Source organism: Tachysurus vachellii, chromosome 5, assembly GCF_030014155.1.
Source record: "Tachysurus vachellii isolate PV-2020 chromosome 5, HZAU_Pvac_v1, whole genome shotgun sequence".
Taxonomy (NCBI): Eukaryota; Metazoa; Chordata; class Actinopteri; order Siluriformes; family Bagridae; genus Tachysurus; species Tachysurus vachellii.
The window spans coordinates 27,490,069-27,505,138 of NC_083464.1; the positions used below are offsets into that span (position 1 = coordinate 27,490,069).

General features: G+C 36.4%; 2 protein-coding genes across 2 annotated transcripts; both read right to left on the reverse strand.

Moving 5' to 3' along the window:
* Positions 1 to 769: 769 nt before the first annotated feature.
* On the reverse strand, positions 770 to 5,584 carry fam8a1b (family with sequence similarity 8 member A1b). The gene is made up of 5 exons (XM_060869339.1): positions 5,082 to 5,584; positions 4,763 to 4,883; positions 3,006 to 3,129; positions 2,743 to 2,882; positions 770 to 1,579 (listed from the first exon to the last, which is right to left on the reverse strand). Exons 1-5 carry the CDS (start codon positions 5,521 to 5,523, stop codon positions 1,435 to 1,437), a joined length of 972 nt encoding a protein of 323 aa, XP_060725322.1. The 5' UTR covers positions 5,524 to 5,584; the 3' UTR covers positions 770 to 1,434.
* A 1,722-nt stretch (positions 5,585 to 7,306) lies between these two features.
* On the reverse strand, positions 7,307 to 13,967 carry zgc:110410 (uncharacterized protein LOC553618 homolog). The gene is made up of 10 exons (XM_060870910.1): positions 13,821 to 13,967; positions 13,093 to 13,345; positions 12,705 to 12,783; positions 12,494 to 12,547; positions 11,729 to 11,819; positions 11,605 to 11,642; positions 9,551 to 9,638; positions 7,976 to 8,065; positions 7,843 to 7,890; positions 7,307 to 7,681 (listed from the first exon to the last, which is right to left on the reverse strand). Exons 2-10 carry the CDS (start codon positions 13,310 to 13,312, stop codon positions 7,532 to 7,534), a joined length of 858 nt encoding a protein of 285 aa, XP_060726893.1. The 5' UTR covers positions 13,313 to 13,345; positions 13,821 to 13,967; the 3' UTR covers positions 7,307 to 7,531.
* Positions 13,968 to 15,070: the final 1,103 nt, after the last annotated feature.

Genomic DNA, 15,070 nt, shown 5'->3' on the forward strand with positions numbered 1-15,070 from the left:
ATCCACTCATCTACCTCTCTTATCTGGAATTTTTTTTTTTTCTGCTGGGATTAGTTAAAGTTCTTCAGCTGCTCTGTTCAGGGTTACTACAGTTGATAATCTGATTTGCATATTTGATATGGCACAGGTTTTATGCTGGACATTTTTCTGAAAAAAACAAAAACAAAAAACAAACAAAAACATTTTATCTCAGGGATTGGGATCAGCATTGAGAGCTAACCGCTAAGTGGTTGGGTTGGGTCTCTGTCTGGGAATCAAACCTGGGCTGCTGGATGAGGAAAATCCCAGAGACGATAACGAGAGAAGAGACGAAACAAACAGAAGTAGTTATCTGGGTTATACAGTAAATAATGTATACAATTTTCCTGGATGGTAAAACAAACAAACTATGAAGTAGCAGGACTGTGAGAAGCTTTTTTATGTCAGTTAAATGAATGGGATTTCCATACATATGCCCTTATACAAACTTCTTACATGTGAAGGGATCATTTATATAAGTACAATAGAAATTGTCAGAGTATTGTGTATTAAATATTAGCTTGCAGAAGTGTACATTATAGTATATTGATAAAGAAATAAGTAAAAAAAATCTGGTCTCCATGTGGCTGTTTGTATTTGCCTGATATTCTTTCAGTGTGGACATCTTGTTAGAGTTGCTTGAGAATGTTTGCCTAACAGTAGCGTACTGACTTTTCAGATAAACACTTCCGATCCAGCCTTTACTGCGTGAGAGCTCGAAGCAAGATGAACACAATAATACACATCACAATTTACATACAGGAGAAATTTATTAGCACATTTATATTAAAGGCACAATAAAGGCACAATCAGTCAAAATATATGGAGTCGGATAAATTAATAACTGTTTTTATACTGTGAGGTTTTTAACGGATGATGTTTTGCCAGATTACTGTGGTCCTGGTCTGAATTGTTTAGCTGTAGATGAGGCCATATGAAGTGTTAATGAAGAAAAAAAAATTGCACATACAAAAAAATACACATATAAAAATAGTCATTAATCCAGTGTATCTTTGTTATTTAAGGAATGCAGTAACAAAATGTTCAATGCAAAAGATTTGATAAACATTTAGATACTTTTCACTGATTCTTTTGCTTGAGGTGATGATATACAGATCCCAATGCTTAACACAGTAATTAGCATTAAAAAAAAAAAATACAAAATTAATGGAATTTGCATGTTACTCATTGCATTGCAATTCTTCAAAACTGCAAGAAATAATAATAAATCAATTGCTGCAGCAAATCATTCAAAAGTTCTCTCTAAGAACCTGGAGTGAAAACTACTTGATGTCAAGCTTTTCTCTATTTCTCATCTCAGAGGACTTCCTCATTTTCTCTCTTTCCTGTGACCCAGAAGCTCTTTGGATCAGTCCTTCAGGTGAAGTTGTTTTCTCAGCAGGTAAAATTCACACATCACCGGAGTCTGTTTCTCTTGACCACTATAGTCCCTGCCACAATATCATACACAGTTCTGTTGTGCTGGTAAAAGAGCAGCGTGATAAATGCCGGGAAAAAAAACGCAATGGAGAAATTTTTGTTTAGAGCTCGGATGGTTGACCTAAGAGAAGACAGATAAGATAATATAATGGATTATACTGTACAAACCTTCAGTAAAATGTATAAAATCATCAGATTCAACTTACATTTCTAGTTCACATTATGAAAAATCTATAGATCACTAATCTAAACAAACCTAGTGCATACTAAATAACATGAGATGATTAAGATTTCTTGGTTTTTCTTACACTAACGCACAAGCATCAGAGCCACTGAATATCACTTTTGTCCACCCAATTATCTGATGTGGATCTACTCAGTGATCACACAGTCACTGTTCCTACTAAAAAACAGCCATTTAACGGTGTTTAAAACCTTCCTGCTTTGTGTCTTAATAATCAACCCTCCTATGTCAACTGGGACTGTGCAGCATATTTATAGGTGACACAAATCGTGTTGAGATGGTAACTGGCCAGATATGGTGGCTCCAGACTAAGGGGAAGTGGAAGCTCAGTGGTTAGAGTGTTGGACTACCGATTGGAAGGTTGCGAGTTCAAATCCCAGGACCACCACTGGACCCTTCAGCATGGCCCTTAAACCACAACTGATCAGTTATGAGTGTAAATGAGATCAATGTAAATGCTGTCTGCCAAATGCTGCAAATGTAAATAGACTACTGATCAGAAGGATGTTGGTTTGAATCACGACGCTGACACTGACCTTGAGCAAGAATCCAGGTATATAAATGTAGGTGTAATTGCTCAATATATAATACAACTATCTGATAACATCTGCACTCTTTTGGCAGGTATCTCCTCTCATTTATTTAGCTTTTCCCATTGGTCCTCTACTTCTGATAGGAATCACTCATTCTGCATCCGATGTAACCAAATTCAACAAATAAAACAATATCAAAAAAATACACAAACACCTCGAATTTGTAGCCAGAATTTTGTAGCTAAACAATTGTGTAACAAACTTCCACAAAGTAGGTGATTTAACTGACTACCATCCATGCATCCACTTTCATCATAAGGTTCCAGGATAACCACCTTAATGTGCAGGTGTACAGCTGTTCCTACTGAAGTGGCTGATGAGTGTAGGATATTTTTATCCCCGGACACAATAATCATGTTTCTGTTTTTTTTCATACAAGCTGTAGGAGATTCATACATGCGGACACAATATATGTTTCTATATATTTATAGAAACATCAGAACTTACGCTGAGAGACTGACGTTAGTAGCAGGCACCACACGCACTCGGCCGGGCTGGACCAGGACTGACGTGTCGCACGTAACCACTCTTAAGCCAAGCAGAAACTTCCCTGGCGTGGCTCCACCAGCTCCCCAAACACATATAATCTAAACAGGAAGTGACAGATAGACTTGTATATAATATATAGAGTATAATATAATAGAGTGATGTTTAGCACAGGACTTGACGTATGTTCAATAGAAAGGCAACAAATGTGTATTCAGGCTGACCTCATAGAAGCACACCAGTATCCGGTACACAAGAGCCATGAGCATCATCTTCTGCAGCTCCTCCATAGATGTGTCTTCATCTATTTCTTCCACAATAAAGTGCATGGCAAATTTTAATATGTCCCTAAAACATCAAGAGTTACAATAATGCCATTAGCATGACAGCAATCAAAACTTTCTATAAAAGTATGTGCTCTGTATAATGTACCCAAAACAGTGGTGATGTCAATGGGAAAGAGATTTTAATATATTCAGAATATTAATGTTTCATGCGATTCATGTGCCTAGCTCCTCTCTGGTACTCGTAGTACTTTAGCTTTTTACTTTGGGTTTGTATTAGGGCTGGGCGATAAAACGATAACGATATGTATCGCAATAGAAACGTGATTGATATCAATAAAAAACGTGTTCGATAAAACGTTCAATATTTTTTATTCTTCGTCGGAAAAGAAAACAGAGGTTGCGAAGCAAGTTTGGTTGCATTAACAAAGGCACTCACTCTCTGGTAACCTAGCAACCTAGGGAGTGACACACTAACAGCCAATCATGTAACAGTATCACGTTTGATTGCGCCATATCATTGTCTCGTTCTGGTCTGCTGGATTCATCTTCAGTAACTTATTCAGTAGAATAACTTGAAGAGTTACTTTTTCATATTTCTGTAGGTTTTATATTTCAAACAATGTTACTGTAGTATATCAGGTTTGTTTTTTATATTACAGATGTATCTCAGTCTACCTCCGTTTTATTTATGTTTACAAAACACTACACATATTTTAAAACACTGTATTCACCAGAAGGTGAACAGTTAGTGAACTTCCTAGCACTAAACTTGCACTAAATTCTCAGGTTTCTCTATGTTTATATTTAACACTTTGCACTATTTTATTACACTTTATTAAGCATTTCTTACATTTTCTTTCATTTTGCACCTTAAATGTTAAGAGATCATTGTTAAGTGTTCATTGTGACTTTAGACTTATGTTTACATTTTAATTATTTGAGTTTTCCTGGTTGTTGACATTTCTGTCTTAATAACGGAGTATGATTATGAACTGAAACTGATTATGATCAGAGGAAGGTTAGGTTTAAAATAAAAATGTTTAATTGTAATATATTTTTCTCCTGGTCCTTATTTTAAATGGGTCATAAAAAATATCAATAATTATCGATATCGATGGTATATCCATCATACAATCAGTGTTCAGGAATGAGTCTGTATTTACTATTAGAATCAGAATCAGAATCAGAATGAAACTCTAATGCTAGTGGAACAGTAAAGTACTGCATAACAACGCATGTTATTCGACACACTGTCCCATATGTACGTATTAATCACGTAGAGGGTTTAGGGTAGAGATACTAAAATAAAGATTTATACATGTGACCAAAGCTTCACAGACAGCACAGTAGCTCTGCTGTAGCAGCACACACACTGGCATCAGATCAAATCCAATCTTCATGAAAGTTCCATAGTAACGCAATAGAAGCTTTATATTAATCTGATGGTCACCTGCTCCGAAGACTTTTTAAGTTTTGATGTACACCAATAATAGCGAATTACAATAGCACCAATTTTTTTCTGTGTGCATTCTTCGCAGATATTTTTTACCGATTCTCAGGCAGCTGGAGGCCTTGTGTTGTGTGTGTGTGTATATATATATATATATATATATATACATATATATATATAATGTGATCTTAGTATAAAATTTGAAAGTCGAATGAAATGAGTACAACGTATGAACCCGACTCACTTCATTCCACTCAGTTGCATTATGCTTAGGATAATGGTTGCTTTGATGAAAAAGAGAATGAAGAAGTCCACCATCTCAGCCAGGAAGCGATGGAGAAGAGAAGGAATAAAATATTCTCCACCTAAATCAAATCCACAGCACAGGGATTGGATTACAGGAAAAACACACAGGTACAGATATTCAAAAGCATGAACATTTACATCATGTTACATGAGCTCTATTGGGCAACCCCTGGGGTTTAGTAGTACAATAACATAACCATGTGTAATCTGGGACTTAATGTTTATTTATTTATATGAATAGCAGCTTTCTTCATTACCTGGCTGTTGGGCGTTTCCATTTTGTTGCACTTGCAGGGGGACAGGACCATTCTGACTCGGGACATTATTCCAGATCTGTCGTTCACTGACGCTATTAGCAGCCGTACCGGTAGAGGGGACAGGAATGGACGGAAATGAAGGGAAAGGGACACCAGACGAATAAGTGATCCAGGTGTGCAGGTCTGCGTTAGACAGATCTGCCCCCCCTGCTGGTGTTGTGAGGCTCCCAGTCACTGCTTGTGTCCCCCAGCTCTGATAGCTCACATACCCGCAGTAATACTGCCACATCCACTCCTGCAGTTTCTCACAATATTGTGATTTGGCGATTAAGTTAGAGACGCTCCGTGAACCGGATTCTGAAATGGCATTCATCTCTTTCCTGTTAGTCCCACAAACGGCTTTCTTCGACTCATTTGCTCCTTCGTCGAGGGAGTCCGCCATGACACGTCTGTTGTCCTCTGCGGCTGGGTTGTAAACGGCCCCCTACAGGACACGTAGTGCACTAGATAGTGCTAAGTGGTTACAATACCGAATACAGCCTAGTGCACTTAGAGAGGGAGTCTGTGCTGTTTGTAATCTGGCCACCTGTACACTGAGTAATACGGTAATACACTGCCGTAGTTTTACTGCTACTGACACAGAGGACGCCATAGAGCTGTTATAAGCGACCACAACGCTGCACAATTCATATCCTTACATATTAACTTTATATAATACTGTATGTGGTTTGTGACGTCACAGAAAGAGCCCAAATGTAATATGCAAAAGGATACTTATGTATCTTCTTATTAGATTATCTATCTATCTATCTATCTATCTATCTATCTATCTATCTATCTATCTATCTATCTATCTATCTATCAGAATCAGAAAGGTCTTTATTGCCAAGTATGTTTTCACATACGAGGATTTTTTTCTAGTACAGGAGCTCCACAGTGTAAACATATAGGCAATGGTAAGAAATGAACACATAACTAATAGACAGTTGTATGTGCAAATTGAAATATAAGTGTGCAAATTAAAGTAAAGATGTGCAAATTCAAATATAGATGTGCAAAAATAAAATATAAATGCGTACTTGTAGACAATGTAAGAATAGGGTTTGTTATGTGTATGTTAGGTGTTCATCAGATGTATGTTAAGTGTTCATCAGATGGATTGCCTGAGGGAAGAAACTGTTCCTATATCTGGTCGTTTTGGTGCTCAGGGCTCTGTAGCGTCGGCCAGATGGCAACAGTTCAAAGAGTAAGTGTGCTGGATGTGAGGGGTCCAGAGTGATTTTCTTTGCCCTTTTGCTCACTCTGGAGAAGTACAGGTCTTGGAGAGTGGGGAGAGTTGTGCCAATGATTCGCTCAGCAGTCCGGACTACCCTCTGTAGTCTCCTGAGGTCGGATTGGGTGGCTGAGCTGAACCAAACAGTCACTGAAGTGCAGAGGATGGATTCGATGATAGCAGTGTAGAACTGTTTCAGCAGATTCTGTGGCAGGTTGAACTTCCTCAGCTGGCGAAGGAAGTACAACCTCTGCTGAGCCTTTTTCACAATGGAGTCAATGTGAATGTCCCACTTCAGGTCCTGGGAGATTGTGGTTCCCAGGAATCTGAATGACTCCATAGATAGATAGATAGATAGATAGATAGATAGATAGATAGATCTAGCTATCTATCTATCACAGCTGTGTGTGTGCACTTTAGATGCATCTAAAGTCTAGATCTATCTATCTATCTATCTATCTATCTATCTATCTATCTATCTATCTATCTATCTATCTATCTATCTATATCTAGACTTTAGATGCATCTAAAGTCTAGATCTATCTATCTATCTATCTATCTATCTATCTATCTATCTATCTATCTATCTATCTATCTATCTATCACTGCTGTGTGTGTGTGCACTTTAGATGGGTTAAATGCAGAGAATGAATTCTGAGTATGGGTCACCATACTTAGCTGTATGTCACTATCTATCTATCTATCTATCTATCTATCTATCTATCTATCTATCTATCTATCTATCTATCTATCTATCTATCTATCTATCTATCTATCTATCTATGTGTATCTGTCTGTCTGTCAAATCATATTGCTGTGTGTGAATATTTTTCTTTCTTTTTTTTGTTCTGTTTTTATTAAGTGATCAATTCAGTACAAAAAGAAGAAAAACAGATTAGAACGTACCATTTGATGTTGACAGAAGGGCATTAAATCAAGGAGTTGTGAGACATTGTGTGTAAATAATGTCCCCCAGGTCATTTATAGGTTTATTATGCATCAGTAAAAATCCCTGAGTTACAAGGTAGCATGATTATTGTATGTATTTATAAATAGTTTAGATTATAAAGATGTTTTCTGTCAAAAATAAATACATAATCACAGTAGTGCAGAGCTGATGTAGAGCACAGGGATATTATTAAACTTTCTTCTTGGTCTTGTTGGTAAATTTTCGCTATTAACGGCAGAACCCGATCAGCTGAAGTATCATCAAGAAAAGTGCTACAAGGTCTAGGTAAAGGTTCAGTGCAGCGATAATGTATTCCTCTGCACTGAGGGTGTATCTGTGTTTCCCGCCCAGTATTAGCTGTGTGTCCATCACCAGGTACTAAAGGAGAGACGTGAGAGATTTGTGTTAGTTTTTATAACACTTCCTGCATGCTTTTATCACTATTATAATGATATAATGTGTTATAACGTATGACAAGTGATGTGCTGTATACACACTCAAAACAAAATCTATAAGAGTAAATATGGACAAATACTTACAATAGAGAAGACCAGCGTCCCCAGGGATGCATAAGCAATGTATAGAAACTGTTGAAAGTAAAGTAAAATGAAATAAACCCTATGAAAAATAAAGAAATGATCTTTTGTTTTCTGTGTTAGTCAGATTGTTTACCTGGGATCTCATGACAGCACAGAGAAACCCGAACGTAAACATCGTCAAGCATAGAACCCAAATGCTTCCAGTGACTTTTGTGAAGTCCCACTGCAAGAGTTTGGACAAGTTGTGACAATTATTTGTATTCGCCTTTGATGAAAAGCGCAAAACGTCATAAAAATGGCACATAGTTATGAACTCTGTATAAAAATGTGAACAGAAATATTTGTCTCTATTTAAAAAATAACTTAATTGTGGCTTTCCAAAATGTGCAGTTTAATATTCACTGCCCCATAAAGATTTACAAACTTTATTCAGTAACTAGGATTGGCCCATTTAACAAAACATCCTTCAATCAAACAGATCACATTCGGCACTTTGGCTCCAACTTCTCGTTCATTCTGGCTTTTGATTTTGGTTCAAATGATTTGGGTCGAGGATTGAATTGTAAGAAGATTGCTTTTAGCCTTCAGTCATTCTCACAACCAGTGAGATAATAATGTTTCATGACATTATAATCTATAGCTTTATGGTCATTTTTATAATGGTAATAACTATTCAAACTGTTTTTATGTGTGTACTCTTTTGGTGTTACTGTAAATAGTTGACTCTTTAGTCTAGTTGACACCATATCTCTCCATATCCACAAAAGACCCAAATGAGTGACTGTCACTCTCAATGCGTGACACTTGACAGCCCTGATATATATATAATTGAATTAAAATCTCAATTTTGTCAGATCTTTCTTTGCACACTAATCTTATGTCATACTAAAGCAGTGATAAATAATAATAATAATAATTTGTAATTCTGTGCAAGGATTACAAATGATCAAGTTTACAATTAATATTCACTGATTGTCCAGGTACCGACACGTCATATTAAGAATCGAGGGGATGTCAACTTTCATACTGGACCTTTTGGGTAAATGCAGTTAGCATATAAGCAGTTAGCATATAATCAGGGCAGAACTAAATAATCATATTCATAATTCATAATTCATTCATTCATTTTCTTATCTGACTTCTCGGGTCACGGGGAGCCTGTGCCTATCTCAGGCGTCATCGGGCATCAAGGCAGGATACACCCTGGACGGAGTGCCAACCCATCGCAGGGCACACACACACACACTCATTCACTCACGCAATCACACACTACGGACAATTTTCCAGAGATGCCAATCAACCTACCATGCATGTCTTTGGACCGGGGGAGGAAACCGGAGTACCCGGAGGAAACCCCCGAGGCACGGGGAGAACATGCAAACTCCACACACACAAGGCGGAGGCGGAATCTAACCCCCAACCCTGGAGGTGTGAGGCGAACGTGCTAACCACTAAGCCACCATGCCCCCCTATCTTCATAATAATAATAGTAATAATAATAAATGCAGTTGAATGCAGTAATGCATTTCATAATATCCTTCTTATTTCTTTTAAAGCATTAACATTTTGCAGATTCACCAAGAGCCATGCAAACTTATGACCTCAACTACACATAATAAAGAAGGCAGCTAAAGATGTCATCAGAAAAATTAAAGTCATCGAGAAATTTTTTCATTGGACTTTTGTCCAATACAGTTGTCATACAGACCTTAGACTGCATTGCAAATAAACTCACACCGAAGGACACAAAGGCAGTGGCTCCTGCTGCCCACAGAACAGCCTCAGCATTAAAATACCTAAAACACACACATTCATCAGTAACTCTTTTAAACTCTTTAGACTGTAATTCTATTTCTAAACATTTTTAGCATGCATCATATCAATCTACACAAAACAACACAGTGTACTCATCTAGATTAATGTCATATTGTGCTCATGACATTAAAACAGAGCTGCTAAATTCATGAATATAATTCATAGTTGTTATAATCATGTGCTCATCTAATACATTACCATTTCTATAGTATAGTACAGTGCTTTATTTTTCAAGAAAATATCTGTAAAAATTTTGTTCTCAAACATCAGTGTATTTTCACCACAGGACAGTCTAGCGATCAATAGCAGTTCTACAAATAATAACAGCGATATACAAGCAAGTAGCATATAATATTATATAAAAATGTAATAAAATAAATAATAAAATATTAAAAAGATATATAAATCTGTAAAATCAAATACTATACTATAAGATACTATGTGTATGCCATAAAAGTTAAATCACATATATTTTGCCATGTGCACTTTGTAACGTAAATGAGAAAAATAACTTTGCTAAAAAAAGTTTTGATCTTATATGTATCATGTAATATGAGCAAACATTGTGCCAATGTTAAAATAATGTTTGTTTAGTTCATGACTTTTATTTATTTTTATATTTTATGTAATGAGAATACAACTTCTGTAAATGAGCTTCATAGCCCTGCTTTATACCATTATAACAGCGTTAGGTTATATGAATCCAATAAACATATGGCCATTTATACAGTATATTATAGCTATAAATACAGCAAACATGTTAAGAGCATAAACAATAAAGAGAAACTCTTGTACTATGTTGTTCTTTAGCAGATAATGAAGATAAGGAACAGGCCTAATTCCATTCATTACATATTGTTGTCCATTAAAAATGTAAATATATTAATATGAAGAAATTAAATAGATTTTTACATTTTCAGGTATCTCCAGGAGTGGATCTCAAGGAGGAAAGTTATGTTGATACGATCAGTAATTAATCATTATCAGAACTTTGTATAAGACTCAAAAATGACTGATTAGTTAATAGTGAACTCCCACTAAATACTGACTAAGGGAATTGAGCAGGAATAAGATTTGTTTAGAATCAGAATCAGAATCTGAAAGAGCTTTATTGGCAAGTAGACTTGAGCATACAAGGAATTTGTTTTAGTGTCATACGCTTCCAGTAAACAGAGACAACAACAACACACAGACAAATAAAAAATAAAATACACATAAGTAAATACAAATAGACAAAAAACTAATTCCTACAAGTCCCTTCAGATTTACCCCAGTGTTATATATCTATGGAAGCTTGTTTTTGCCTCATGACTTTAAGTCTCAGAATTCTGACTTAATTTCCCAGAATTGCGAGTTGCGAGTTGTGACTCGCAATTCTTGTAATTTTCCTCAGTAATGCGCCATAAATGTCATCATTCTGATGTAATTTCTTTTATTGGAGTCACACAACATAAGCTACGTTTCCGGACTCTTGAAAGAACGTTACAGAGGAATCGGTTGTGGCATAAATGCAACAAAACAGATGATGCAGAAGTGGCATATTTCAATTAATGAGACTTTTAGATGGACAAAGTGTGGCCCACGACTGTTATTTATGCATCGACGTAGACTGTTGTTGTATAAAATATGCCACTTCTGCATCATCTGGTTTGTTGCGTCTACACCACAACCGCACACCACAGCATTGTTGTGTCCAGGGTCCAGGGAAAAAAATTGGAAAGGAAAAAAGTTGCAACTCTGAGATATAAAGTCACAATTCTGAGAAATAAAGTCACAATTATCCTTTATTTATTTTTTTAAACGTGGAAACAAACTTCCATATATATCAGTGTTATAAAATTGTTGCTGATTTATGTAGTTGACATAAGAACAGCTCTCGATAGTGAACTCAGACTTACATACTGTACAAAGTAGATTTTATATATCATCTGTAAAAAGTGCACTTACACAGTCACTGATCCAAGCAGCATACCCTCTGCAACAGTCTGTTTTGGGAAGAAATCAGTTTAAACCACAATACTCTATACTATATCTGTTTTCTCAAACATGGAGCAGGCTAACGTCTACTTACAAACAGCCCGAGAAAGATGAAGTTGAAGGGAACCTTTCGGCGTACATCACCACAGCAGGAAAGCACAATGACAAGCGCTAGCGTTGTCCCCCTTTTGGATAGTGATCAGATGTGTACAAACACACACACACACACACACACACACACAAACAAACACACACACTGACACTGAGAACTGAGTGGCTGAAACAACATCCACTGAAAATGACACTGCTGAGATGCAATTTAATCTTGAATCAATTTAAACCAAAAAGTAAAAAAAGGACAGTGCAGTTGCATGGACTTTGCCTCCTTAGTCATGGTCAAGTGTACTGACTTATTTAGAGCTCTCTGTACTAATCAGATAATCACACATCAACACCAGGGACATCAGGAGGGCCCATAACATCATCAGGGACAATACACACCCACAATACAACCTCCTCAGTCTTCTGACGTCTGGGAGACGCAACAGGAGTGTGAGATCAAGGACAAATAGACTCACAAACATCTTCTATTCACAAGCCATTAGACTCCCGAACAACATTTAACACCACTACCTCACATACCATAACCTCCAGTGACTGCTGCCACACAACACACTGAGCACCTTACTCTGTACATAATGTAGTTGTTTCCCATACATTTCATTTCTATTATTTATTTTTATTCTTTTGTAAGGGAGGCGTGCAAAGTAAGAATTTCATTGTATGGTTTAAACCATTGTGTTTTCACTGTGCACATGACAATAAACACACAAACACTGAGGCCATGTAGAACACTTACATCATGGTGTAGGCGAACCAATTGGTGCGTAAAACCCACAGTTTCAGGGTCTCCCTGTCAAAATGGGACAAAAGCGTCTTTAAGCATTACCAGAGAATCAGAATTAGACCTGCTGTTAATAAAAGCCTGGTATGAGAATTACACATTTAGGATAATATAAACATTTATGAGGGAGGAATCAAATGATTTATCTGATTAGCTTGTTACTCACCAGTACAGGAATGCACAGATTATTCCAACTGTTATCAGCAACTGAACCATAAGGGTGAGGTAAACCTTCCTGATGAAACCTGAAGATAAAGTTATAAACCGCAGGGTGAGGATGGAAAAAGAGTCACCATGCATTATGTCACTGTGGAAAAGTAGTAAATAAGCTGCTGAAAACACAAATACTTTTACTTTTTTATGTCCAGCGTTTTATATATCAGTATCTATGGTTTTATAGTCGCAAAACATCTGTATTCACTACAGGAAAATCTTTTTATTTATTTATTCTTTTATTTTTACTTATTTTGTTTCCTCATCATTTATTTAATTAAATACGTGTGAACTGCTTCACTGAAATGGTACAGAGTGATAAATAAAAATGTTCAGCACACCTCGTCGGACAGAAGCTTCGGAGAAGCAGTTAACATCCTCAAAGCACTGTGTGTATTCTGGGGGCATCAAATCTGCTGTTCTGACATCATAACTACTCTGTGTGACTGTGGAAATTCCAGCCTCCTCGACATTCGTGGGTCCGTGGGTGTAGGGTTGGGGGTTTGTAGGGTTGTAAGGAGGGGGAAGCTGGTCCCCGTTTACCACCGCTGGCTTCTCCATGTGCGTCTCCAAGGAGCTCTCGATAATAGGAACCTGAAAACAGTTTATTTAAGTAAATAAAGGAGAATAAAAAACAGAAAAAGATGATTTGTTAATAGTCACACATTATTTACATTACAATCTTCCTTGTTTTGTTAAAACAGTGAATTACAGATGACTATACACACACACACACACACACACACACAGTTTCATTTGATTGAGTTTTCTTTCATTCAGCACTTTTCAGCATTAAGTAGGGACACTCAGGTGTTGGTGATATTTAGCAGGAACCAAATCAGAATTTTTCAACCTGAATTAAAGAAGAATTAAAATACACCAAACAGAATTAAGATAAATAAGTTAATCGCACAATTATTCTGATAGTTACAAAACACCATTTGACTTCTTTTAACATCATTTAAGAATTTGACTCATGACTTGATTTCTTTGAAGCAGACTAATGTTCGTAATCTGATGTATGTTTTGGTATAATGTAGATGTTTAGTTTAATTCTAGCTTATCTTACCTTTCACTCTCGGCTTCAGTGCAGCTCTGTTCCATGAACGTTACACGCAGGGCAAAGTCTACCCTCGATCGCTCTGTTTCCAGGGAGACCCAGACTAGCCCATTGGAGCCAATCAATATTTACGGTCCATGTGAAATTAATTACCTGCATTATACAACCATATACAGTGTTCATGACCCAAATTACTTCGGTCTATACAATACAGTTCTGACTGAACATTTACAGTGAAGTATTTTCACATTTAACATTATAAATTAATACTGTGTAGGAAAAATATGTTGGTATATTTATTTATATATATAACTGTACTATATAGCTATTACTATGGTATTACTACTGACTGTTGAATTAACACTCACAGAGTTGAATTAATCTACGGTGTTGAATTAACACCACACTGTAAATTTGTCTAATGTGTGTCCACACAAAATTAAAGCTTACTTTTATTTGATATTTTTCTGTAAGGGAGAAAAAGGGTTGGTGCTGCTGGCCTATTTACACCTGTGCCAGGTGAACATTATAACGACTTAATGACTTAATGTTGGTTTTGTTGTCAGTTCTGCTATATGTACAGGACATTCAGAGGATTGAAATTTCTTTACAGCAACAAGAAAAAAACGACAACTAAAACTATAATATAAAGAAATATATTAATATATATAATATAAAATATGGGAATGTATGCATAAGGTATTTTAATATAGAAATATGTAGGATATAAGGATGTAAGTATATAAGTATTAATTAAATGTATAAATATAACAAAAGGTATGTGTTAAAATAAATGTACACAAATATAAATTAATAAATAAAAAGATTTTCACTTCATGTCACATCCAGTAGAGGGCAATAAATACAAGACAACTAAAGCAGCAACAGTACTGTAAACTACTGTAAACTACTGTAAACTGCTGTAAACTGCTGTAAACTGCTCTACTTTCAGTAGTTTGTATGTGTTGCTCATAGTGTAAGACACTGGTCCTGATGTTGGGAATGTTAATTACTTATAAATTATATATGTGCATAACATTTCTTGAATATTTCCATGCCTTTGCAATACTGTAGCTGCCTACTGTAACGGGGAGAGAGAAAGAGACACACACACAAAGAAAGAGAGAGAGAGGGACACAGAGAGAGAGAGAGAGAGAGAGAGAGAGAGAGAGAGAGAGAGAGAGAGAGAGACAGTTAGACACAGAGAGAGAGAGAGAGAGAGAGAGAGAGAGAGAGAGAGAGAGAGAGAGAGAGAGAGA

What these genes read in the sequence shown, in the direction of transcription:
- fam8a1b (XM_060869339.1), bottom strand. Translation starts at nt 5,523, where the DNA reads ATGGCGGACTCCCTCGACGAAGGAGCAAATGAGTCGAAGAAAGCCGTT. An exon ending in TGGAAACGCCCAACAGCCAG is followed by an intron (nt 4,884 to 5,081) that starts GTAATGAAGAAA and finishes GATTTGATTTAG; the next exon opens with GTGGAGAATATTTTATTCCT. An exon ending in ACTAACGTCAGTCTCTCAGC is followed by an intron (nt 1,580 to 2,742) that starts GTAAGTTCTGAT and finishes GTCTTCTCTTAG; the next exon opens with GTCAACCATCCGAGCTCTAA.
- zgc:110410 (XM_060870910.1), bottom strand. Translation starts at nt 13,312, where the DNA reads ATGGAGAAGCCAGCGGTGGTAAACGGGGACCAGCTTCCCCCTCCTTAC. An exon ending in CGAAGCTTCTGTCCGACGAG is followed by an intron (nt 12,784 to 13,092) that starts GTGTGCTGAACA and finishes CTTTATCTTCAG; the next exon opens with GTTTCATCAGGAAGGTTTAC. An exon ending in GGACGCTGGTCTTCTCTATT is followed by an intron (nt 7,682 to 7,842) that starts GTAAGTATTTGT and finishes TCTCTCCTTTAG; the next exon opens with TACCTGGTGATGGACACACA.